Here is a 24,123-nt window from a genome sequence, read left to right as displayed (position 1 = left end):
TTATATTTTTGAACACCGCCTGTGTCTGAGGCAGTTACCACATGCCACGTACTTTGGATGCCACAGTACCGAAGACCAACAAGGTCTGTGCTCTCATGGAATTGCCTTCCAAAGAGAAAGGCAGGCAAAAGCAGTGAACAAACAAATACATAAAGATAATTTCTGAACATTCATGCACTACAAGGAAACGGAAACAGGGCACTAGGAGAGTGGTGCGGGGACAATATAAGATGGCAAGGGCAGGGAAGTCCCCTCCAAAGAGGTGGCTTTGCCCCAGTGAGGCAGAGGGCAAGAATGACGAAGAAGTTCCTCTTTCATGGCTTCTATTCTCTGGAACAAGACTGGGGTGAAACCATCTGCTCAGAGCAAGGGGATGGGGAGGATTTTCAGGTAAGTAGCAAAATTTTGGATCAACTGCTACAGGGAAGAAATGAAAAGGGGTGAGAAAAGTCATGATGGGGCACCAAGGACCTAGCTGCCTGCTGAAATCATAAATGTGCTAAGGGAGCCAATCGGCACAGGGCATATATGTATTTCACAAATACTATATATTGATGAAGCTTTTGGGTCCTTGTGGCTAGATTGAAACTAGCACCAATGCCCTGGCACTGATCTGAAAGTTATACCCCTAGTTGATATAAGCTGGGTTTGGCGTGGTTATTTGATTTTAATTAAATTTGATGGGCTGTGAGGGTTTTCATTACTTGGTTTGACCAGGCACATTCCCACTGCCACCCCACCCCACCACCCCCATTGTCACTTCATCTGCGTTCCCGCCACAGCCTTCCCACCCAAGCCATTCTGCAAATTCAGCAGCCTACACATCCATCCTGGCACCTATGGGATCCAGGCCACACTTTTCACACAGGTGTTAATAACTGGCCCTCCATACCTGTCCAGTCTTCTCTCTCCCACCTATCCACATCATTCCTTTCTGGACCCACTCTCCTTTGGATGGACAGATCTAGGAGCATGCCTTCACACCACTGCTCTCACTAGCCAGGGGATCTGGGGCAAGTCACTTAAACTCTTTGGAGTATTCTCATCTGTAAATCAGTCAATGCCACCTGCTTAAAATACTACCTGTTAGGAGGAGTAAATGAGTTAAAGCATGCAAAGCACACAGCACAGGTCTGCCGAGCAGAGCAAAAGTGTTCAGGAGATGGTAGCTGGACCTAATATGATTATTACCTAAAAGGCTGCCATGCAATTAACATAAATTAAAAAGTTGCTGCAGTTTTGCAGCAGGCCACACACACAATACATTGGACGTGTGGTTACTAACATTGTGATCTATCGCTTGGTGTCTATTGCACTCTTTTTTAGGCTTCTCTTAAAAGTCAACTGACGTCTTATAGTTTTCCATTTAAACTAATAGTCAACAGGTCTTGTCCCTCACTAGACAGAAAGTTCCTGGAGAACAGAAAGTGCACCCTCCACTTTTTAGCATCCCCCACAATACCGTACACCATGCCTCCCACTAAGAGGTGCTAAGTAATTCCTAGTTGATGTGCTATATTGGGAGATGGGTTCAACTCTTTAGAGAGGAAGGCTCCCTTGTCATCAGCAACCTCACTTCTGCCCATCTGTCAAGGCCACTTGAGCCCAGCCTCCTCTGTGAAGCTGGCCCAAACACTCCAGGGAAATTGCCTTCTCCTGTGATATTCCATAGCGCTGGTTGTCTGAAATACCACTGTCAAATGCTGCCTTTGAGCCTTTAGACTTTTAGGGCAGGAAGAACTGAGAGAGATGGAACATGTGTCCCATTTGCCCCTGCCAGGACTGATTTTATGGGTATCCTTTTTTTCTAGTCAGGCCAAGAGACCTCCAGGCTAGAGCAAGCATCTTTTTCACAAAGAGGAAGCAAAGGCTGAGGAGGCCAAATGCTAAACTGCCTGGTGTGTTAACCACTGGGGCTCTGGATAGCCTTTCACAGGACTTCAGTCTCCCATGGCTTCGTGCTGGAAAACACCAGAGCCAAAAATGCCAAGAGACCCTCTGTAAAGGAGACAGGACGGCCCGACGTGGAGGACCCGGATCCCAGGCCCAGCTTTGCCTTCTATTCTCTGTGTGAGGCCTAAGAACTAACCCCAGACCTTGGTGGGCCTCTGTGGTTATATCTAGACAGTGGGGAAGACCACTAAAGGTCTCTAAGGTCTATGATTATAATTATAGATCTATCTATTCCTAGATCTATTATATTTATATTTACAAGTTCAAGCACTAGCCCTGCCTATGAGCTCTATTGTTGAGGGCTGGTCATTAGTTGGTAGGGATATTTTGAAAGCTTATGTGTTCCTTCTGCCCATTGTCCTATCATGTTTTTCATTCAACGGACATAAAATGAAAGCATCACAGGGCAAAGTCCAAACAGTTGAAAAGATTCCCCACACCTCTCCCCCCAATCCCTTACAACTGTTGAAACTGAGTGATGGATACACAGGGGATCTTTACACTATTCTGTATAGGTTTGCTATCTTCCATAATAAAAAGTTATAATGATAATAATAATAAACCCATCCAATTCCACCTTTTCATGTACTAACTGGATACCCACTTTCCAGATTTATCTCATGAGCCCAAAAAATTATTGAATCTTTTTTTAATGCAATTTTATTGAGATATATTCACATAACAATCCTCCAAAGTGTACAATCAGTTGAATCCTTTTTTTTTTTAAAGGAACTACATCTGGAAATTGTACGAATTCAATACTTGTTAACCTTGCACACTGGAGAAAAGAGGTGTGGAGAAAGAAAAACAAAGCACAGTGCTTGAAGACAGACATCTGGCTTTGAGCCGCCTCCTCCCACCAACCCCATCAGTTTGTAACTGTGTCGGCTTGGATCCAAAGTTCCCAGAGCTCCAGTTTCTTCAACTGCATTATTGCAAGGCCTAAAAGAGGCCACCTGGGCCTCAAAAGCATTTGGTACCCCTATAAAACCACACACACATAAAGCATCCCTACATTTGTTGTTGCATATGCAGGACTGAGTAGGAAAGTGGTCCTCAAACTATGGAGGGCATTAGGCTCTGATGGCCTCAGCCCTCACAGGTTCTGATTTGGTGGGTCTTGGGAGAGGCCCCGGAATCTGCCTTTGTCATCAGTCACACAGGTGCCTCTCTGGCAGGTGGTCCTCAGACCCCACTTGGAGAAACCCAGAGGAACAGTTGGAGAGAGACGTAGGGAGAGCAGAGGGAGGTAAAACACTCCAAGCATCAAAAACTTGCTATATCCACAGCATCAAAAACTTCCAAGGATGCCAACAAGTCGACTGGGGGGACAGGGAGTTCAGTTTATACAAACTACCAAGTGGGATTGGAATGACAGGAGGGAGGGAAGCAGTTAAAGGGAGCACTCCATTGTCAAAGCCAACACCTTGTCCTTATGCATATGCTCATATCTCATTTTTATTTTTAAAATTTTACCCAGAAGAGCCCCCTCAGAGCTCACTCATGCTGCCCTTCCTCCCTCATTAAATCTCCTTGCAGAAAACTTTTAGAATGCAAATTGGATCAAGTCACTCCCTAACTTTAACCCTTCCATGGCTGCTCACTATTGTTAGAGAAAGAACAAAATCTTTAAAATATCCATCAAAGCGCCGCATGCTCTGGCCCCTCCTGACCTCCCTTACCATATCATGAACCATGTTTTCCTCCCTCTCTGGTGCTCCAGCCACAAAGGCCTTCCCTACCTCCTCCAGTGGGCCTCAGGACCTTTGAACGCGCTGTTCTCTCTGCCTGGGATGGACTGTTACCTCTTCAAGGAAACTTTTCCTCCATACAGTAGACCAAAACATTTCTGTACTGTCTCATATCTTCCTGGACATTCCAACATAACGCAGGTCTCCCTTTTATATATACATATATATATATATCGTGATTTTATAATTAATGTCCGTCTCCCCAACTGGACCACAAAGATAGGATCCATGTCAGTTTTTCTCACCATTGTATGCCCAGGACATTACCAGCTGATCAATGGTACATACTTACCTAATAGAAGATAAATGCCATCTCCCCTGACTGTGGGTCAGGGGAAATGTGTGAGCGAGAAAGAGAAGGGAGATGCAGCTGGAGAAATTCATGATGCAAGTGGCAGACAGGCAGGATGAACTTTCTCCTGGACATTGGCAACCAAGAATCTTCCAGATTGTCATAAGGATGGCGGTCACTGGCCACAAGATCTTACACTCTCTTAAATAAGAACATCGCTTCCAGACTGTCCCCAGGGGGTGGTGGGAATGTGGCTCACCTCTTGGGGCAGGCGGGGGCTACAAAGGAGTGCCAGAAGAGAGAGCACCAACCTCTTCAATGTCCTTCCTGCTATCTTTCTGAGAATGCAGCTGTGTACCCCACAAAGAGGAACAGAGGGAGGCAGGGAGAAGGTCACAGACAGCACTGGTCTTGCTCCCTCCCATCTGGAGCTGCAGATACAGGCAAGCGGGTCTGCTCGGATTATCTTTAGGCTTTTTGCCCTTAGAGATGAGTGGGGGATAGGTGGGCAGGAAGATTCAGAACCCTCAACTCAGAAAACAGGGAGTTTTTTCTGCTTGGTTATCAGACACATGCCCATTCAAGGGATGCAAAACAAGCTAAACTTTAGGTTCCCTGACTAAGCTACTGAGTCCCATCAATTACACCACGTGGAAAAAACTTTGGACAGTTAAAAATAACATAGGGGTCTGGTGTTTGGAAGATCTGGAGTTTGGAATGCCAGCTTGTAAAGTGCAGATCCCTGCCTACCCAACGCATGTGCTGGGAACGCCTATGCACACGCCAGCCAGTAAAGGATGCCGGGGATGGGCAGGATGCCCGGGGCTGCCAGCTGCCTCCCTGACCAAGGCAACTTAGGAGGCAAACACACGCCAGCTCTCAATCTCACCCTCTCTGCTCTGAAAGACTTTCAAGCCCTCTTCTAGCAGGGAAAAGAGCAGAGCTCATCCAAGCCAAAAGCCTTCTCCTCCCCCTTGGAGGAGGCAGCAGTGAATGGAAGCCCAAGCTAGAGGTCCGATTACGTCACCGAGTCAGTTCACCTCTGTGTGCTGTGCTTCTGCATCTGTGAAATGGGGGCATCTGTGACTTCTTGTTCTTTCTCAAAAGGACCCAAAATCAGCCTCAATTAGGTAGTAATTATCTGGACTTCTGGATAAAACATCCCATAGGATAAATGTTTCTCAGAGAATCTTCCAGCACATGTATTCTAAGAGTAAATGATAACAACAACAATAATGATGATGTCACAGACTTTTAGAATTTCTTTCTTCTAAGAAAATCAGAGTTTCTCCTACTTATTTCATTTTCCTTGATACGTCAATGTGGGGGAAAATCAGCTAGTATCTCTTCCCATTTTACAGATGGAAAAACAGTCACCACAAACATCTATTAAGAGGGTGATGTGTGCCAACTCTTCCAAGCACTTTACCTACACTAAATTATTTAATTCTTCCAACAACCCTATAAGGCAGAAATTGTTATTATTCCTACTTTACAAATGAGGAAACTGAGGTGCAGGTCATGGGGCTAGGATTTGAACCCAGACTCTGGCTCCAAAGCCTATACCCAAGCTTCAGGTCACACAACAACTGCTTGCCACGCTCCTGCTCCCCTGGGAGGGAATGGGTGAGATTCAAAGACAGCAAGTCTCAAAGGAACCTCCAGGACTGGGTGCAGTGCCCAGCCTCTCTAGGAAGCTTGCCTCTTAGGCCCTGGGCCTTCCTGCAGGGGAAAGTGAGCAGTAAAGAGGTGGACAGCTGAATGCGTGACGGGGGTGCCTGTGTGCCTGGGTGGGGTGGACAATCACTAGCTTCAGCATAAACCACCTCGATGCCCCTGGGGGAAACACTCTCTTAGAGCCCTGCAGCCTCACTCTCCCCCATCCAGACCATGAAACTAACCAGGCTTTGACTGAGCTATGAGGCTCATTATTTATGCTTTCCTCCCTGGACTGGATTTGTATATTTTAACCATTTATGGATTGTTGTGCTGTTGCTGTTGTTTTTAAAGAAAAGAGGTGTGCGCCTTAGACACACATAGACAGGGGGAGAAGATGGTCCACAACCCAGATGGGCTTAACCCCACAATTCTGTCCTGGTTGGCAAAACTGCTGTGCGGCTGGACAGGGCTGACAGGTATCTGGCAGGATTGATCCTCACCCAGTGAGGCCCCCACACTGTACCCCACTCACCCCCACCCTCCGCAGGGGGTGACTCGGAAAGTACCCAGGACACACACCATACGAAACCACGGGCCAGGAGTCAGGCAAGCTCTTCAGCGAGAGGGAGGGACAGAAGTGGACCGTCCTCCTTGTGAAGGACACAGGATGACAACCCCCCCCTTCCCCTCCCCCTGGAGCCTCTCTTTTGGCCTTCACAGATGCTCGCGCACATCCCAAGAGTTAGCTGCCAAACTGAGGTTCCACTCAAACCTCCTCAGTCCTTTTTCTATTTCCAATTTTACCTTCTGCTCATGGATGCCACCCCCTCCCATCCAGCCAAACAGATCTGTTTGCTGACCTCCACACATTCCTTCCTACCTGGCCGCCCTTTCCCCAGAAAGAAAGGACATTCTCTAAGGAATCACTCAAAACATCCCCAAATCTTTGTTCACTTCCTTTTGCACCTCGCCCCTCACCACTGCTCGCAGCCTGACTGGATCCCACCGTTCTTAAAATTCAGCTCAAAGCCCGCCTCTGCCACGAGGCCCTCTCTGACATCCCAGCCACAGGAACCCCTCTCTCTCTTCCGATTTCACAGGACCCTGGTAGTTATTTACCACCAAGGAACCACAGTTCCTTCCCTCACGGATGCTCCTTTTGCTGTGCATAAGCTTTGCCTTTCTCCCCCTTCCCTCCCCTCACTCCCACTCTCACGAGACGGAGAGTGCCCTCCTCGAAGACAGAGGCAGAACGCTCTTCCCCTCTTCGTGCCCCTTTCCGGGCTTAGTGACCAAGATGCTCTGCACCGGGAAAGGACAGAGATGCAGACGGCGAATGGGTAAAGGGGTGAAGGGTGAACAGGAAACCTAGGCTGGAGGTCGAAACCTTGACATTAAGAATTAAATGGATTATTTCTCCATCTGGGGCTCAGAGAGGCTTGGGAAGCTTAGGTCTGAGAGAAGAAAATAAGAACCAGAAAGCAAAAGAAAAATAAAAGGGTAACCAGTAGGCTTTTCCTCCCTGGGGCTTTGAAGGGCAGTGGAGAGAGAGGAGAGATGCCCGGGGGTTAGACTGCCCGAGGCTCTGGCGCTGGGGCTTGGGGAAAGTCTGGGGTGCTTCCAAGCTTCAATGCTGTCCAGACCAGTTCACCTGGGTGGCAAAGGAGATGGCCATTCGGTGCAACACTCTGGGCAAGAATAGAGATGGTTCCACTGACTTGTATTCCACGGCTGTATTTCTTAGGAATCTAATTCATTCCAGCCAGGTACAGGGTGAGAACAAATAATCACCAGAAGAGGGATCGATATTATTGGATCCTCTCAGTTTGGAAGATCATAAAATAAAACGAGAGCCCTATTGCTCCAAAGACAGAAAAAGCTAGCCATGTCTCAGAAAGTTCCTAAATTCAGACTCACAAAACCAGTCAGGCTTTCCACTCACTCGCCCCGACACTGGCTGGGGTCCCCAGGCCCTGGGCAGCAAACACTGCTCCCTGGTGTGCTTTGGACCGGGGAACTATGAGAACTTTCTGAAATTCCTAGAACTGTATAGATCAGTGTAAACCCAGCTAGCCTGTACATAAGTGACCTAAAATTGAATGATCCAAACCTGTTTCCCATCCCCCAGAGATGTGTGTAATTAGATAAAATGAGGACAGAATATGTATAAGTATCTGTTATACTGGGATGGCTGCCCAGAAAGGAAATGAGCACAAGGAACTGGCCAGCACCGTGTGCCCCTCTGCACCAAGAGGTTCCAGGCTAGAGCTGAGGGAGAGTTTCTTTAGAGAGTAGATGCTAGTGTGGGGCAACCTGTCTGAGTTGACAAACATTTTTGTACAATTCTGTACCTACAGCCTATGTTTTGTGCACTGTCAGCATCTTCTCTGGCTTTCCCTGTTGACGGATGTCTAGTAGAGATGATCTGAACTATTAACTTGACGCTGGTGGCCTGTCTCTACTTTGGGCCTTCGTCTTCCTCCTGACACACAGCCAGGCCTGTCCAGGGTGGTGCCTTCTTCCAAACAGCCGCCAATGAAGAATGATTGTGTGCCGGATTGAACGTATTATGTCCCCCAAAACGCCATTATCTTTTTGATGTAATCTTGTGTGGGCAGATGTATCAGTGTTGATTAGATTGTAATTCTTTGAGTGTTTCTGTGGAGATGCGCCCCACCCAACTTTGGCTGATGACTCTGGATAATTTCCATGGAGGTGTTACCCCACCCATTCAGGGTGGGTCTAAATCAAATCACTGGACCCATACAAATGAGCTGACAAACAAAAGGAAGTCCATGCAGCTGAGAGTGACATTTTGAAGAGGAGCTACAGACAAAAGGGACAGTTTGAAGAATGCACTGGAACTGAGAGAGAAGCTTCAGTTTACAGAGACATTTTGGAGATGGCCTTTGAAAGCAGACTTTTGCTCCGGAGAAGCTGGACAAACGCCCCAAGAGCAACTAAGAGTGACATTTTTGAGGAACTGCAGCCTAGAGAGGAATATCCTGGGAGAAAGCCATTTTGAAACCAGAACTTGGAGCAGATGCCGGCCACGTGCCTTCCCAGCTAACAGAGGTTTTCCAGACACCATCCTCCAGTGAAGGTACCCGATTACTGATGTTACCTTGGACACTTTCTGGCCTTAAGACTGTAACTATGTAACCAAATAAACCCCCTTTATAAAAGCTGATCCATTTCTGGTGTTTTGCATTCCGGCAGCATTAGCAAACTAGAACAATTGGGAAGGTGGAAAAGTGATGGCAGGACATGCAAAAGTTACAATGATCCTTGATAGAGAGAATTTTCTCTCTTCCAACATGCATGATCCCCAGGACATCATTTTTGCTTCATTGTCAAGTGTAGTTATCTGTGTTGCACATAGTTGGGACACTGAGTCATAAGGAAAGTTATTATTTATTTAAGCGTTGATACTGTGAAAGTATACAAAAGGCGTTCTCTCAAAGAATACGTGTCTCCAAACAGTGACTGAGATGAAGTCAGTTCCTGGGACAAAGTCACCTTCAAAACTCAGTAGGACAGGCAGTCAAGTCTCACCAGATCCCAGTCGTTGGTTAAACTATTTTCATACTCTGCACTGGTCTTCTCCGTCTTAAAAACTCAGAAGAGTCCTCAGATCTAAATAAAACTAAAGACTCCCATATACTGCCAAGAACACAGTGGGCACTCAGTTAGAATGTGGTTGATTTATTAATGATTATTCACAAGCCGTATATTCCTTAGTCCCTGAAAGAAAGCAAAGCAAAGACTCGTCTTTATATCCCATGACCAATGGGGAAGAGCCAAGCTTTTTAGATGTACAAGGATGAGGAGGCAAAGACACAAGGGGCTAGATTGAATGGTGTTAATATTTATCACAGCTGTGCATCCTACATACAAGCAAGGCCAGGCCTGCACCTGTTTCCTGACCCTGACGTTGAAGACTCTTTGCAAGGGAATTTTGCTGGCTTTTCCAAACTCCTGCAGCCAAGGGAGAGAATGAGGAACACAACAAACTCTAAAAGGCTAGAAGCAAAGTAGGCAGGAAGAGTGCCTGCCTACTGGCTTCATTTGCTCAGTTCTTCCACGCATGTTAACCAAATGCCTGCTCAGTAGGTCCTGGGAATAGGAAGGCACAGGTGGCTACTGTCCCTGCCTCAAGGGCCTTGCCTTCTAACTCACCACAGTCAAGAATTTCAGTGGCTGAGAGAGTATGCTAGGAACCGTGAGGCCCAGGGCAGGTGTGGCCAGTTCTACACAGGGGCCCACAAGGGCCTCGCTAGGGAAGAGGAGACACTCAAACTCTCTGGAAGGTGAGTAGGTGGATGTCCATCAAGTGCACCTGGGGGCAGGGTGGGGCAGCCTACCTGGAGGAGCCACAGCAGTTTGGTGCTCTCCCTGAGCAGAGATACAGAAGCATCCTTTCAGGACAAGTTCACCCACATCTCTAATTCAGAGGTTCTTAACCCAGAGCCCATGGACCTCCAGGGGCAACCACAGATGGGTTCCTCAAAGTCTGTGGGTCCCATAAAACTGCAGGCAGATGTTCATACCTATGCACAGTTTTTGAGGGGAAGAGGATCCACAACTTCCATCGCATTCTTGAAAGAGTCTATGATTCTAAAGGAAAGGTGAAAAATAAATACCCAGGACACCTGAGTAGCCTGAACACTGGGCTGTGGTGCAGGTGCCATGTTTCTTTCCATCTCTGTATCCTATCTATAGCTTAGTACTTGACATACAGTATGTTTTCAGAGCTGGCGGAGCTAAAATGAAGAGAAAATAATTCCAGTGCAAGAACATGGGAAGAAATCACCATTTTCAACACCAAAACAAATATTTGTTGTGTAGTGACTGTGTGCCAGATACTGGGCTAGACTTTAAAAACCTATACCTCTTTCCATATAGGCACGCAAAGGAATGTCTTCACAACCTCTAGTTGCCTGAGCCAGAATTTCAAACAGAAGCCCCTAAATGTGATATAAGTCACCCCAGGCAATTCATTGCAATTCCCAGACCAGGCTCAAACTCTAGTTGCAGTTGCCTAGCAACAGGTAACCCTGAAGACACATCACCAGACTGAGAGGCCAAAAGGGCATTTTGTGGACAAGTTAGTTCTGAAAACTATACCTCTTGCAAGTCTCTCTGCCAGAATTCTCTGGAGCTGCTGGGGAAGGGTGCAGGCCTTGCTGCCAAAGGTAGGCTGGGAGTAGGGAGCTGGGAATAAGTACTGATGGTTGTGTGTTTCCCAACTCTGGGGAGAAGGCAGTCTCAGCCAGAAAAGGCAATTGGTACCTCTTCAAGTCCTCTTTGAGAACAAACCTACAATTACTCTTCCAAGCAGCTGCTGAACAGATCCCAGCCATAACAAAAGATGCATAAAGGGGCATGAAGATTTGACTGAACCTACATCTAGTCCTGTCCTAAAGCAACTCCTTCCTTTACAGATGCAGCAAGTACAAAGGAGACAAAAAGAACTTGCTCTCTAAAATTTAGATTTGTTTTCTTTAATGTAAAGCTCAGAAACTCCTTCAGCTAAGAATCAGGTGAGACTGGGTTTCCCAAGGCAAAGTTCCAACCCCAACCATCACACAGGCCAATATCAGGCGCCTCTCCCAGCACAGACAGTGAGACATCTGGGGAAACGGGGCCTTCTTGGGAACCCATCATCCCTTCTCCTGAAACATCTTGGGACAGGGGAAGGGGCAAATAAATCAGTCTGGAAGTGATTCAGAAGGAACAAATGCGGAAGTCAAACAACAACAAATAAGGCGGATGTAAATCCAGATAAAATATTAAAATCATTAAAGGGCTGCTGCTCCCTGAAGATTGGGAAAAATGAAGAGAGTTAATTAAAAGCAATCTCCATGCACTGCTGAGCCAGCCGGCCCTGATAAATCAACAGCTGGGGCTGCTGTGGAGGGCAGTCCAGGGGCTCAGGGAGGTGGGGGGGACTGGGCAGGGGAGGCAGTCTGCCATCAGGGAAGGCAGACTGGACACAGTGACTTAAGTTTCATGTTTTATTAAATATTTCATAGCCGCTGAATAAAGTTGTCCCTCCCAAGGGGAGGGGGAGAAAATGATCCGGTGGGTGAATGAAGAGGGGTTGAGATAAGGATGATGAGGTATTGTTTGTTTGACTCCAAACATAGTAGGGACCATGATGTCGGCCTCTCTGATATTACCCCCAGATGCAGAGGCTTTTGTTTTTTCTCTCTACCTAATCTGCAAAGGCACTGTGTCTTCTAGAATCTCTCTACAAAAGCCTGGGTTATATTTGTTTTGGAGGGTGAGGGAAGCAGTGCAAAGTCAGGGAAAGGAATGGAGGAGAAGAGGAAATAGAAAAGACCCTTGAAATTCACATTGCCAATCCAAGCCAGACTTTTAGCACAAAACTAAAAGGTGGGCAAAATGGTGGAAACTAACTTTCTTTCTTTCTTTCTTTCCTTCTTTCTTTCTTTCTTTTTCTTTCCTTCCTTCCTTCTTTCTCTCTTTCCTTCCTTCTCTTCTTTGTAGTCAGATAAAAAAAAATGACTCAATTTTCAGGCCCAATCTAAGTCAAAAAAACAGCGATTTTAGAAATGTTACAGGAGCTGCCATTCTCTATTCTAAGGGAAACCCTCCAGTTCTTCCTTGACTGAAATATAATCAAGAGAAATGATTGGGGAAAAGTGTTATTCTCCTCCATAGAACTGGGATTGGAAGGGGAGTGTGTGCATGGGGAAACATAAGGAATTATGCATTTGGATATGCATTTTAATTAGGTGGACAGAAGCAGCCGCCTGTTAATTTTTCTTGCTTGTTTCCACTTAGCATTCATCACAGGCAGAACCACTATAGAGCGCTCCCACGATAATAGATGGTTCTGCATTGGCTAAGTCCTCAGGGAAAATAATTAGCAGGAGAGAATATATTCTCTCCATTCTCACTGCCCCATCCACCCTGCCCTCCCCTTTCCCTGGAACTGACAGTGGTTTCCCTAAGAGAGGCCTAGAGGAGCTGTCAGCCTCCTGGTTTACAAGTACTTACTTTGTCCTGCCAAAGGAGAAGGGTCTAGAAGGAGAAACACACAGACTGGAGGCCTTCATTGGCATGGAAGTTTCTAGAAGCAGAGAGAGAAGCTGCTATGCTGCTTAGTTCTGAGGGGGCAGGCTGGTGACCAGTGTTAGCCAGGAAAAGATGAAGGAAGCTCAAAAGAGGGCAAGACAGTTGTCTCTGGGCTCAAGTGGCAGCAAACAAAGAAAGGTAGAATTGTTGGTTCAGGATAATGGGAGTGAATGGGGGGATATTTGAACTTAATTTGCTCTATAAATTAAAGGAATTCTGTAGTTCTTGCAGCAAGCTGGAATCTGAAGCCTTTCCAAGGCTGGCAACCAAGACCTAACTTGGTAATTCTGAGATGGGACCCTGCCACGATGCCCTCCATGGTCAACTTTTCTATAAAGGATCAGTTCTTGCTGCTGACCTTGATAAACAGCACACCCTCCCTGCTCACTAGCAGATCTGAGCTCCAGTGCCACCTTCTACCCATCTCTCTCCTCCCGAGTCCTCTTGATAGAGGGAGGGGCCAGAGACCCGGATGATGACCAGGTTCCCCAGAAAACACTCCACTCTGACCAGTTTCCCCAGAAAACACTCCACTCTGCCCATGGAGCTTCTACTATTTCTGGTTTTGTGGGTAGACTGGGTCCAAGGGTGACAATAAGCAGCAGGGAAATGAAATGAAAGGCTTCCCTTGAGCTCATATTTTCACCTACTTCAAATCCAGACAATGGGAAAATCCTACCAAGATCCTCAGGGCTATTTACACATGGCTGGAGGGGAATGAGGTTTTGCATTTCCTAAGAAACAATGATTAGGCATGATGCGTAATGCCAGGATCATTTCATTTATTTTCATTTTAATAGACTAAAGTAATGTTTAATAGATTAGGTATTGTTGACTCTCTGAGAAGGCCTCATTCAGCAATAGGAAACTTTTTTAGTTCTCCTAGTAACAGTTCACATTTGTACCTGACACTTTCTGAAATGTTTTCACAACTATTATTTCATTTGGGCCCCCTGGGCATAAGCAGGGCTGGCTGCAGGAGAAGGGAGGAGAAAGGAGGTATAAACTCTTCTCACTGTAGGAAAAGGTAGGCCTGACTTGCTAGCTCTTGACCTTCAAGCTGTCCTGTCTTCCCAGGTGCTCCCTCCAACCCCCTACTGCCAGACAAAACACTTCCACTCTGCCTAGGAAAACTTCACTCCAAGCCTTACCAGGCAAATACTATTGTTTCAGCTCCTGGAGCCCCCCAAACCCAAACCCTAAACCCCCCAACATGAAGCCCGGCCCTCAGGGTGAGGGACCCAGGGAAGGCAATCCTTATGGCTGTGGTGAGGAGAAATGAGTTTCTGGATTCCCAGTTCCCAGAGCATTTACCCCCAAAACCCAGCGGTAGACGATGGTTTAGACCAAGTTTATAAGCTGGAGACTGCCTGGACTGAGGAGAAGTAGAGCCCCTGAATTTTAAAGCACCCAAAAATGAAGGGAATGCCTCTCTCTATTGGAAGTATAAATGTAACCATTTTGGTTTTTTCTTCATTTTGCTTAAGGCTCAGAATTTACACATCAGCTTCTTTGCATTTTCTGATGGGTTTTGCAACACTATCCACCCCCTCCTCCTTCAGGCTTGCAGAAAGTTGCCAAGGAGGCTTTAAAGTGAAGCTTATCAGGAAAGGCTGATCATAACATCCAAGAGGAATCCAGGATATTCTAGAAGTGTTACTGAAGGGGAAGCCGTGAATTCTCGTCTAGACTACACACTGGGTGGGGGTCGCCCCGGTATGTTGGCTGGACACCTCCATCTCCTCAGCAGTCACACGGGGCACACTTGAGGAAGCTCCAGGGGAAATCAGTAAAGGCCCACTTACTGCACAGTCACCAAATAGCCAGGTATCCGCAGCTGCACAAATGGAAGTAAAATAAACACTCTTTTATTTCCAAGTTAATTTGGATTGGGGATGACAGTGGAGGGGGAGGGTAGGTCTGGGGAGATTATGGATGGCCGAAATTCAGAGGGAAAAAAAAATCCTTTGTTTAGTTCTCCCTCCACACTTAAAAGAAGAAAAAGACAGATGTTCTCAGTAATTTCAGTCTTTTCACAATCAAAACTTTATCTGACTGCTTATAAGTAGCAAAATCGGCCCACTTGTCTTCCAGCTACCCTTTCTTTCCACTCTCAGCCATCCTCTGGTTGGGTTGCTAACGAGAAGAAAAGCACTTGGAGAAAAGTTCAAATTCTAAGTGACCCACCAGCCCTAGGCCCCTGAGAAGGGCTAGGAAGTTCCATTCGGGTTAGAATCTCAACAGGGAGCATCATGAGGCAAGACAGAGCAGAGAAGATGGAACTGAAGAAGCATCTCCCAGTCTTAAGAGTCCCCATAGAGCCACACTTTAAAAACAAGGAAGATTCCCAACTCCGGCCCCTAACTGCCCCCTACCCTGTCCTGATCTACCATAGTAAGAACTAGGAAATTTTTAATTTGTATGGGATTTGGGTGATCAAGGTGTGTCATTCTCATCTTTTTTTTTTTTCTTTTTTTATTCAGTTTTATTGAGATATATTCACAAACCATACAATCATCCATGGTGTACAATCAGCTGTTCACAGTACCATCATATAGTTGTACATTCACCACCACAATCAATTTTTAAACATTTTCATTACTCCAAAAAGGATGAAAATAAGAATAAAAAATAAAAGTAAAAAAGAACACCCAAATCATTCCATCCCCCACCCCCATCTCACCCTATTTTTCATTTCGTTTTTGTCCCCTTTTTTCTACTTATCCATCCATACCCTGAATAAAGGGAGTGTGAGCCACAAGGTTTTCACAATCACACCATCACACCATGTAAGGTACATAGTTATACAATCATCTTCAAGAATCAAGACTACTGGGTTGCAGTTCAACAGTTTCAGGTATCTCCTTCTAGTTATTCCAATACACTAAAACCTAAAAAGGGATATCTATATAGTACATAAGAATGCCCACCAGAGTGACCTCTCGACTCCATTTTTGTTTCATTTCACTTCTCCTTTTGGGTCAAGAAGGTTTTCTCAATCCCATGTTGCTGGGTCCAGGCTTATCCCCAGGAGTCATGTCCTGAGTTGCCAGAGAGATTTATACCCCTGGGAGTCAGGTCCCATGTAGAGCGGAAGAACAGTGAGTTCACCTGCCACATGGGTTTAGAGAGAGACAGAGGGCCACATCTGAGCAACAAAGAGGTTCTCTGAGGGGAGACTCTTAGGCACAATTATAAGTAGGTTTAGCCTCTCCTTTGCAGTAACAAGCTTCATGAAGACAAGCCCCAAGATAGAGGGCTCAGCATCCTAAGTAGTTAGCCCTCAATGTTTGTGGGAATATCAGTAATAACCCAGGTGGGGACATCCAACATTTTCACATTTTCCCCCACTTCTTCAGGGGGGACTTCCTTCTCATCTTAAATACACTGCTCAGAGAAGTTACATGTCGAAGATCACAGAGCTACTTGATGATAAGGATGGGACCAGAACTCAAGGATCTGGAGCTCCTATTCCAGATCTTTTTCTCCCCCATTACTCTGAAGTCACCAAAGCTACTAAAGTCCAAAAAGCCATTGGTGAGAAATGAGCCTGGAAGGGGGACAGAATTTGGGATAAGGCCCCAGTGAAGGCAGGTGAAAGTTTGGGAGTGGGAAAAACCTGTCCAGTGGAGCTTCCAACTGCAGTTAATACAAACAGCAGGTTTTCAAGGTGAATAAAAACAAAAAAGAAAAACCACTCATTTCACAGCAACCCGAGATGACCACAATCCCTGGGTTCAGGGAGGGAGGTGAAGGTGCAACAGGGGGATTAGACATGTGTCCTCATTGTTCCCCCAGCTCAGGACCCAGAGGCCTAGGAGGTGGCGGGCTCAACATCAGCTATTTGAACCTCCTTATTAGGGGCTCTGAGCCTAATCTCCTTGCCCCTCCCTACTTCCAAACATAGCCCCTAAAGCCTGGCCCCCTCAAGGCTTCTCTCTCTTCTCTGGCCATCTACCCCCCCCCCCACTACTATTCACAAACACACAACCTAGAAATTCTCAACCAAGTCTGTTCCTCTTTTCCCACACCCCCTCCAACACCTCTTAACCACTGCTTTTAAAACTTGATGCAAATCACAGGCTTCAAAAACCTTCCTTCGGTGACAGTTTTACGATGCTAGCACTATTCATCCATATGGTTTGACAGACTGTGAAACACTAGTAACCGGACCAATAAGAAAAACAAATTACAAAAACACCACCACACCTCATCTCTCCTGTCACTCACACACCCAAAGAAAACTTTGGAACTTGCAATGGATCATAGTATCAGTCTCTCCAGCTTTTAAACAATAATCTTTTTCAGAGTTCCAGACCACACAGTAATTTTATTCACCCACCTAGTACCACCCCTCACCCCCCACCCCCAGGCCACTCTTTATCTTTCCTTGTTAAATATCTACATGGTTAAAGACTATTTAAAGCCAGGATCAGGCTTATTTAGGTCCCTGCTGGAAAACTCTGGCTGGGCAAAAAATATTTCAGTGGTTATAGGATGTTTTTTTGGCCAGAAACTTACCACATTTGGCTACATTTCTGTTTTCTAGTGACTTTCAAAACACTCAAAAACCACAAAAGTTACTTGGCAGAGGTTGGGATAATAAACAGGCCTGGCTCCTGGTGCCTTTTTATGACCCAGCCCCCACCGCCACTACAATCAGCATGGCAGCACGTTAAAAACCGAAAAAGCCTCAGTTTCCATTCTTTTTCTGGGGCAGGCTCAAAACAAAGCATGCTGTCCGTGGCATTTTATTTTTTGCATGAATCTAAGCAGATGGCTCGGAAACAGCTTTAGACATTATGGTCCTTCTCAGATGTATCCAAACTCTAGCTACCTGCGGGATTCCAAAATGACAGAAGAAAATGAGAAGTTTCCAATTAAGTTGCCTGTGAATTCCAGCCCACCTCATGGGTCTGAGCAGCTCCCATTTGGCTGGAAAGCTATGGAAGTTTCCCAGGTGGTCTGCAGGCTGGGCTATTTTCGGAGGTTTACCCTATGACAATGCCTCGACTGGGGTTCTGGCAGGAATTAATATCCTTTACGGGTATCTCATCAAAACCAGACATTCTTCCCACTGAAAAATAATGTGTGCTAATGAAGTTTGGAGAATTTAGGGTTTTTTTTCCAGTGGCAACCAGAAACAGATGGAGAAGGTGGTTCTCAAGCATCTGTTGACTTAAAATGTTCTTTTTGATAAGCAGCCGAAAGTAATAGCCATAAAAGGCTGCAAGTTCACAAAGTCCCAACCTCAATGTTCCCCACTTAGTACCTACCCACATGCCCCCACCCCAACAGATAAAGCTAAGTAGAGATTAGACTTGGAATGTGTCCCCCTACCCCTTCCTCCCTGATATCTAAACTGAGCGCCACAGCAAGAGTGACATCTGGTTTCTAAGTGGTGACAAGCAACTTTCAATGCACAAAACCACTTTAGATGAGAATAAACTGCAACCAGCAGAGAATGTGTAAAGAGATGAAGAGTTGAGGTCCATCTACACACAAGGACAAGCCCTGTTTGACCTTGGCTTAGCAAGTATATTTACTTCTCTCAGAGTTGTTTGCTAAATAACAGAATAGGGATATGAACACATACCTGCAAGTGAAGGTAAATCCTTAGGAAAGAAAGTTTCTATATAATTATGTATATGTTTGTTCACAGTTACAAGCATGACAAAATAGTTTACTGGCCTCATGCTTTTTAAATAGTTACTTGAGGTAAAGCCCTGTTGTTTTATAGAATAATTAAATAATAATAACAGTTATTCTTTTCTAAGCAGGCAGTTATAATAATAGATATATATGTGCATAATCAAGTCTGGCAGAAGGTGGCAGACATTCCCAGTTAAGTACATACAAACCAACGTTTTGATAACTTAATAAAAGACTAAGTTGTTTAAAGTCCTGATAGCAGATTTGGGGGAGGGTGATTTACCTGAACTAGAATATTAAAGTAGGATTAGAACTTGGATTGAAAGCATTAAGGTTCCTAGGTGTGCAGAAATCAGCCAGAATGCAATGCACATGGTCCTTTATCAAATCCTTATTTATGATTCCCACATGTAATCACTTCACTACATGGCCTTCATCTTGCCTGCATACGTAAGAAATGAGGGGGACTGTCACACATCTAGGTTCAGACGATGTAGCTGCTAAATTAAATAACGTGTAACACACATTTACACATCATACATGCCCATAAATGCTTTTAAATTCTATTTGTCCAGATGTGACTGCTTGGCTGTGGGGCCACCTGCCGTGTCCTTCCCCTTTGTGATCTGATCAGTCCTAGCGGCTCCTGTTTCTGCATCTAACACCCTGTTGGGCAGTAATAAGATGTTAAAGGCAACAACAGAGAGAGAAGCCAGGCTGTCAGCTTCAGAGAGGAAGGGGGTGAAGAAGGGTACAACAAGGGGCAATAAGAAGCGGGTTGAGGGGAGATCAAAGACTGCCAGGAAGAAAGCCACGAGGAGCTGTGGCTTCAGGAGCTTGGGACCCTAAGGAAGACCCCAAAGCAATGAGACTGAAATTGTGCCATCCAGCAACCCGGCTATTGAATTATTGAATGTCCCCCATGGAAAAAGCCAGTATAGTGACAAATGGCCCATGCTCAGGGTAACTCCTACAGAGAGGTTGCATGAGACCTGAGCTTGTTTCTTCCCAGCACAGTTACCAAAGACCACCCTATTCCCTAGTACCAGAGGAAACCTTTGTGTCACCAATTTCTGTAGGGGGCGTCGGTGATGTTGGCTTTTTTCTTTTGGGGAGGGGGAGACTCCGAACGCACACAGAGAAAATGCTAATGTCGCTCAGCTCCGTTTCATTGTCAGGAGGGACGCAGGAGGATAAAAACATAGCTCTCCAAACGGTTCTGCCCGCTTCCCCTCCTCCCAGCACCGCCATCCATCCCCTTCCCTGGATGTGTCTGCGCGCTTTGTTCTAATTTATCCCATGCATAATTTATTCACGTGTGTATTGTTTCCTGCTCAGCAACTTTAAAAAAACAAATGAAATAGGTAAGATGTTTTGTTAAACAAGTTGTTTTTAAAAATAAAGGCAGATGATGTTGGTCTCTCCGTAACACCGTGTGTGCACCAACGTGAGGAGTTTAAAAAACAGTCCGGGGCGCAGGGGGCTCGGCTGGCGGGCGGTATTGTTTACATCCCCTTACCCCCAAGGAAAGGGTTGGGATGTAAAAAGGTGCGGCTAATTATAAGTGACCACGCAACTCCCACCTAGAAAAAGGAGGCAGGGTGTCGTAAGTTAGTGGGGAGGGGGATGCGGGAGGAAGGCGACGCAAAATTGCAAATACATCACACTGCAACTGTTTCTAATTATACAAAGTGCAAGCATAATTCAGAACTAATTCCACTAAGGAGTCGGGATTTAGCTATCCTTTTCCCGCCTCTCTGTCCCTTCCCCTACCCCTAACTCCACCCCTACATAGACACCCTACCCAAAGCAAACACGCACCCTCCTGTGGTTTAAAAAAAAAAAAAAAAAAAAAAACTGGAGCCAGCAGGGAAACCCTGGAGTGGGGAGGCGTTGCGCCCGCGCGTAAACTGGCTCCGGGGTAACGAGGGTACCGCTTTCTCTAGAGGAAACACACCCGGCGCACATGTGAAATAGATTTCTCTAACTTGAGTTTACCAGGTGGTATAAGCCCGGCTATGTGATTTCGGATGAAATTGGTGAAACAGCAAATCCGCTGTGGATTCGATGGAAACTCACAGCATCAGCGGTGTAGCAGCACGAGCGACGGGAAGCGAGGATGCGGCGAAGTTACGCCCATTTATTCTGCCATAAAACATTTTCTTTCTTGGGTGAAACGCTGTGACGTTCAAGTGTAGTGTGTCTCCGAGCTTCCCGGAGAGAGCTGAAGGCGGGAGCTCCTTTCGGATCAGCCTCACCTTCCAATGCCCCCCTCACCCCGCAGATTTAATTACACATATTTAAAACTCCGAGACCTGGGACATTCCTATCCTTTTTCCCTTATTACTGGTGGGAGTTAACCTGTGCAAATACGTCCGATTCTCCCCTGTGCGTCCCTTCGCGTTAAGAGCCGGGCTACTGCCTCAGGGTACGAACCTGGTTTCCAACTCCCGGAGGAGCCCCGGGGGCCGACGCGGATGTGCGCGGTTTAAAGAACCAGGATCGGCATCTGCCAGGCGCAAGGGACACGAAACTCCCCTCCACCCGGACCTCCTCCCCTGGCCCGAGGCTTCCATCCCAGCGGGGAAATCCTGGTCGAATGGGCACGGATCCCGAGTCCCCGTCGCGCCGCGAATCTGGAGGGAGCCCCCACTTCCCACCCCCTACCCCTACAGCACAGCCTTTAGAGCGATGCTAGTTTTCCGCGGCCACCCCGGGCTCCGCCATCGCGAGCGGACTTGGCGGCTTAACAGTTCCACCGACTGGAAGGAAGGAAGGAAGCCAGGATGAAAAGAAGGAGAAAGGCAGGCAGGCAGGAATTGGCTGTCGAACCCGGGGACTGGCCCCCGCGTGTCCTTGCCCAGCCCGCCCCCACCCCACCCCACCCCCTCCGTCCCGGATCTGGGCGTCCGCTCAAAGTCTCCCGGCGGCGGCCAGAGGCACCTGCCCCTTGCTCTGGCTCAGAGCAGACGCTGCCCGCTCCGGCCGGGAGCCCCAAGCAGCCTCTTCGCGCGCCTCGGCATTTCACCCAGAGGAGGCAAGAACACCATTCAGAAGACCTGCAGCTTTACTGCCTCCAAATAAACCCCAAGTTAACCCGAGTCATTAATTTACTACTTCCAGTTCGCCCACAAACACACACACACATACATACAACACGGCTACTGCCCCGAGCGCCGTCATGCTCTGAGGGCTGCCCCGGCAGGAAAGCCCCGGGCAGCCACCTGGGCCCCAGGGCTCCCGGGACCCGCCGCTCCCCCCGCGGTCCTTCTAACTCCGGAAGGTTTGCACAAACTCCCCGCGAGCGATCGGAAGGCGGAGAGCGCCCTGCAAACTCCGGAGCCGCAGCGGTCCGCTGGTCCGGGCGGACCCAGCCGCGGGGCGGGGGCCGCGGGCTCCGGAGGCGCGGGGCTTGGCCAAATACACCCAGGCGGCTCCTGCCCGGCACTCGCCCCCCGCTCGACTGCTCCCCGCGCGGCGCTCGCAGCCCCGCGAGGCCAGGGGCTCCGGGGACCGTGCTGTCCCCGAGCTGCCCACAGTCCCCCTAGTTATAGAGCGCTCGGGCTCCGGGCTCGCCAGCCGATAACCCCTCGCTCTCTCGCTCCACCAATTAAGCAAAACACAAATGTAACAATTTTCTTCTTGTTAATTGCATCTCCTGACATTTCTGCGCGTTGGGGAAAAAGAAAAAGATGAAGAAGTAGGAGCTGAAAGAAAAGAGAGAAGCCCCGCGGCGGCTGGAGGCGCCTGCAAGCGCAGTGCTTTGGCAGCGCTCAGCACGAAGAAGGCGCCTTTTTTTCATATTGAAACCACGCGGAATATGTACATTTTTTAGTCTTACTTACGCTTTCAGGGGGTTGTGAATGACAGTCGCCATTTTGCTACAATGTAACAGAATATTGTCTGTCTCAGAGTTCTAAAGGTTCGCTCAGGGGAAGCGGCGGGCCAATCAGAGCACGGGATACCGGCCCGTCGGCCAATCGGCGTGGCTGGTCGCCAAGTGGGCGGGGCCTGCGCGGTGGTAGTTATTAGGGGAGCTGTCAAAGCCCAGAGGTCACTCCCTTTTGTAGAGCCCAAGAGCGAGCAGGTCTTAAAGGGGCAGTACCGCGCGAGCAGCTCCCTTTCGGCTTGAGGAGTGGAGACGCACGGGATGAGCATTTTAGTTTGGTTTGAGAGCCCACTTCTCTAAATAAGAGCAGAGTTTGCACTCCTGAACAGAAATATTTAAATATTGCCAACAAACCAAGGAACCCCATTCATTATCTTTCGGCTTTGCTACTACAATTTTAAATCTCCCAAAGAGCAAGTCCTCTTGTTCATGTGCAGAAGTTGGAAGTCCGCTGTTTTGTCAAACAAATTAGTAAACGTGGCCGTTTCCTAATGCTGGGTCCTACGGCTTTTTAATAATCTGATTCCCGAAGTGTTTTCTTTATTTCGGCCACCTTCCTCTCTCGGTTTCTTGTAATTGCTGCCGCTGTTCCTGGCGACTCTAGGACAGCAACTCCCCTCCCCCTGGAATGTCTCAATGTCAGACTTGCTCCCTACAGCAGCCAGGGCTTTCGTTACGTAATGCAAGGTGGTCACACTGCACGGCTCCCCACTACCACCCATTCTGTCCACCCCACACCCCGAAACTTCTGAAATGACCGCGGATTCCGGCCGACTAGAGAGCTAAGCTCTCTGACCTTTAGGCTTAGGGGATAGGGAGGTTTAGGAAAACTTGTAGAAACGCCTTCTGTTCCTAGGAAAGCGAGTGATTTGAAGACCGAAGTTACAGAACCTGGAATGGGTGTTGCCTTTCGGGGAGAGGCACCGCGATGCTGGCGTCACCTTTCACTACTTAGATAGAAGCTGAAAAGAATTTGCTAATGAATAATCCAGCGTGACCCGAGGCGTTCAGAGAGACCGTCTGCTTCAAGTTAGTGTGAATTCCCTCACTGGCGAACCCCTGACAAAACTGGGCGACTTCTGCGATATCAGGCATCCACTGGGCAAAGAGGAAGCTCCGGGTGGATGAAATCGTACTAAGCCTTGAATAGGGCAGGCAGGGGCCTCGTTAGCATACAGAAGTCTGGCTACCATCCCAAAGCTGTTTAATCAGGTCAAATAGCTAAGATAGTGGGGGAGGGGAGAGAAGGGGAGAAAGAAGATGCCAATTTGCCCTCTCAGAGCTGTGCCCTGTCACTTCCTTTCTCTAGCTCCTCTACAGGCAATGGATTTTTAAAAAGGGAAAAAAAAGTTCCCAAACTTCAGAGTTCAACTCCATACACCATTATAGTTACAGATAAACAGAACACGGCTGAATCAGTATGTTCATAGTAGACTTGAAATTTTTAACCCCTCTCTTTCTGACTAGTTAATAGCAGAGCCAAGTTCTATAGATGCCTTTGTGACTTCTTTGACAACACCTTGGCAGAGACTGTAGTTTGAAAAAGTTGTCCCTTTTTCTAAAATTGAAGTTTGAAAACTCCCTTATTAATTGAGGCTTATTAATAAAGGGCTTTGTTCCAAAGCTTATACTTTGCCTGGGATGGGCCCTGACATCATTAAAAAGCAAATACTATGTTCTGATGAAGAAGTTCGGGCTGCTTAGATGAGTTTGAAGTATCAGTCATAACTTCCAAAAATTTGGATTGGAAGACAACAACATATTTTAATTTATGCAGTTTTATAAAGGAAGTAGGAAAATATAGAGTCTGCCCTGAACAAGGC

The 24,123-nt window shown here is 47.1% G+C and overlaps 1 protein-coding gene across 2 annotated transcripts in view; it reads right to left on the bottom strand.

Moving 5' to 3' along the window:
- The window catches only part of DPF3 (double PHD fingers 3), a 286,531-nt gene extending 264,214 nt beyond the window's left edge, over nucleotides 1-22,317 (bottom strand). For both annotated transcript variants that reach the window (XR_005216293.1, XM_037832373.1), the window contains exon 1: nucleotides 22,257-22,317. Coding sequence is in view for 1 of the 2 variants with exons in the window: in XM_037832373.1 (XP_037688301.1) it covers nucleotides 22,257-22,288 (32 nt within the window). In the remaining variant the exon portion in view is untranslated. The remainder of the gene's footprint in view (nucleotides 1-22,256) is intronic.
- Nucleotides 22,318-24,123: the final 1,806 nt, after the last annotated feature.

This window comes from Choloepus didactylus, chromosome 4 (assembly GCF_015220235.1).
Source record: "Choloepus didactylus isolate mChoDid1 chromosome 4, mChoDid1.pri, whole genome shotgun sequence".
NCBI lineage: Eukaryota > Metazoa > Chordata > Mammalia > Pilosa > Megalonychidae > Choloepus > Choloepus didactylus.
The sequence above is the reverse complement of the archived record's forward strand: the minus strand, read 5'-3'. Positions and strand labels throughout refer to the sequence as shown.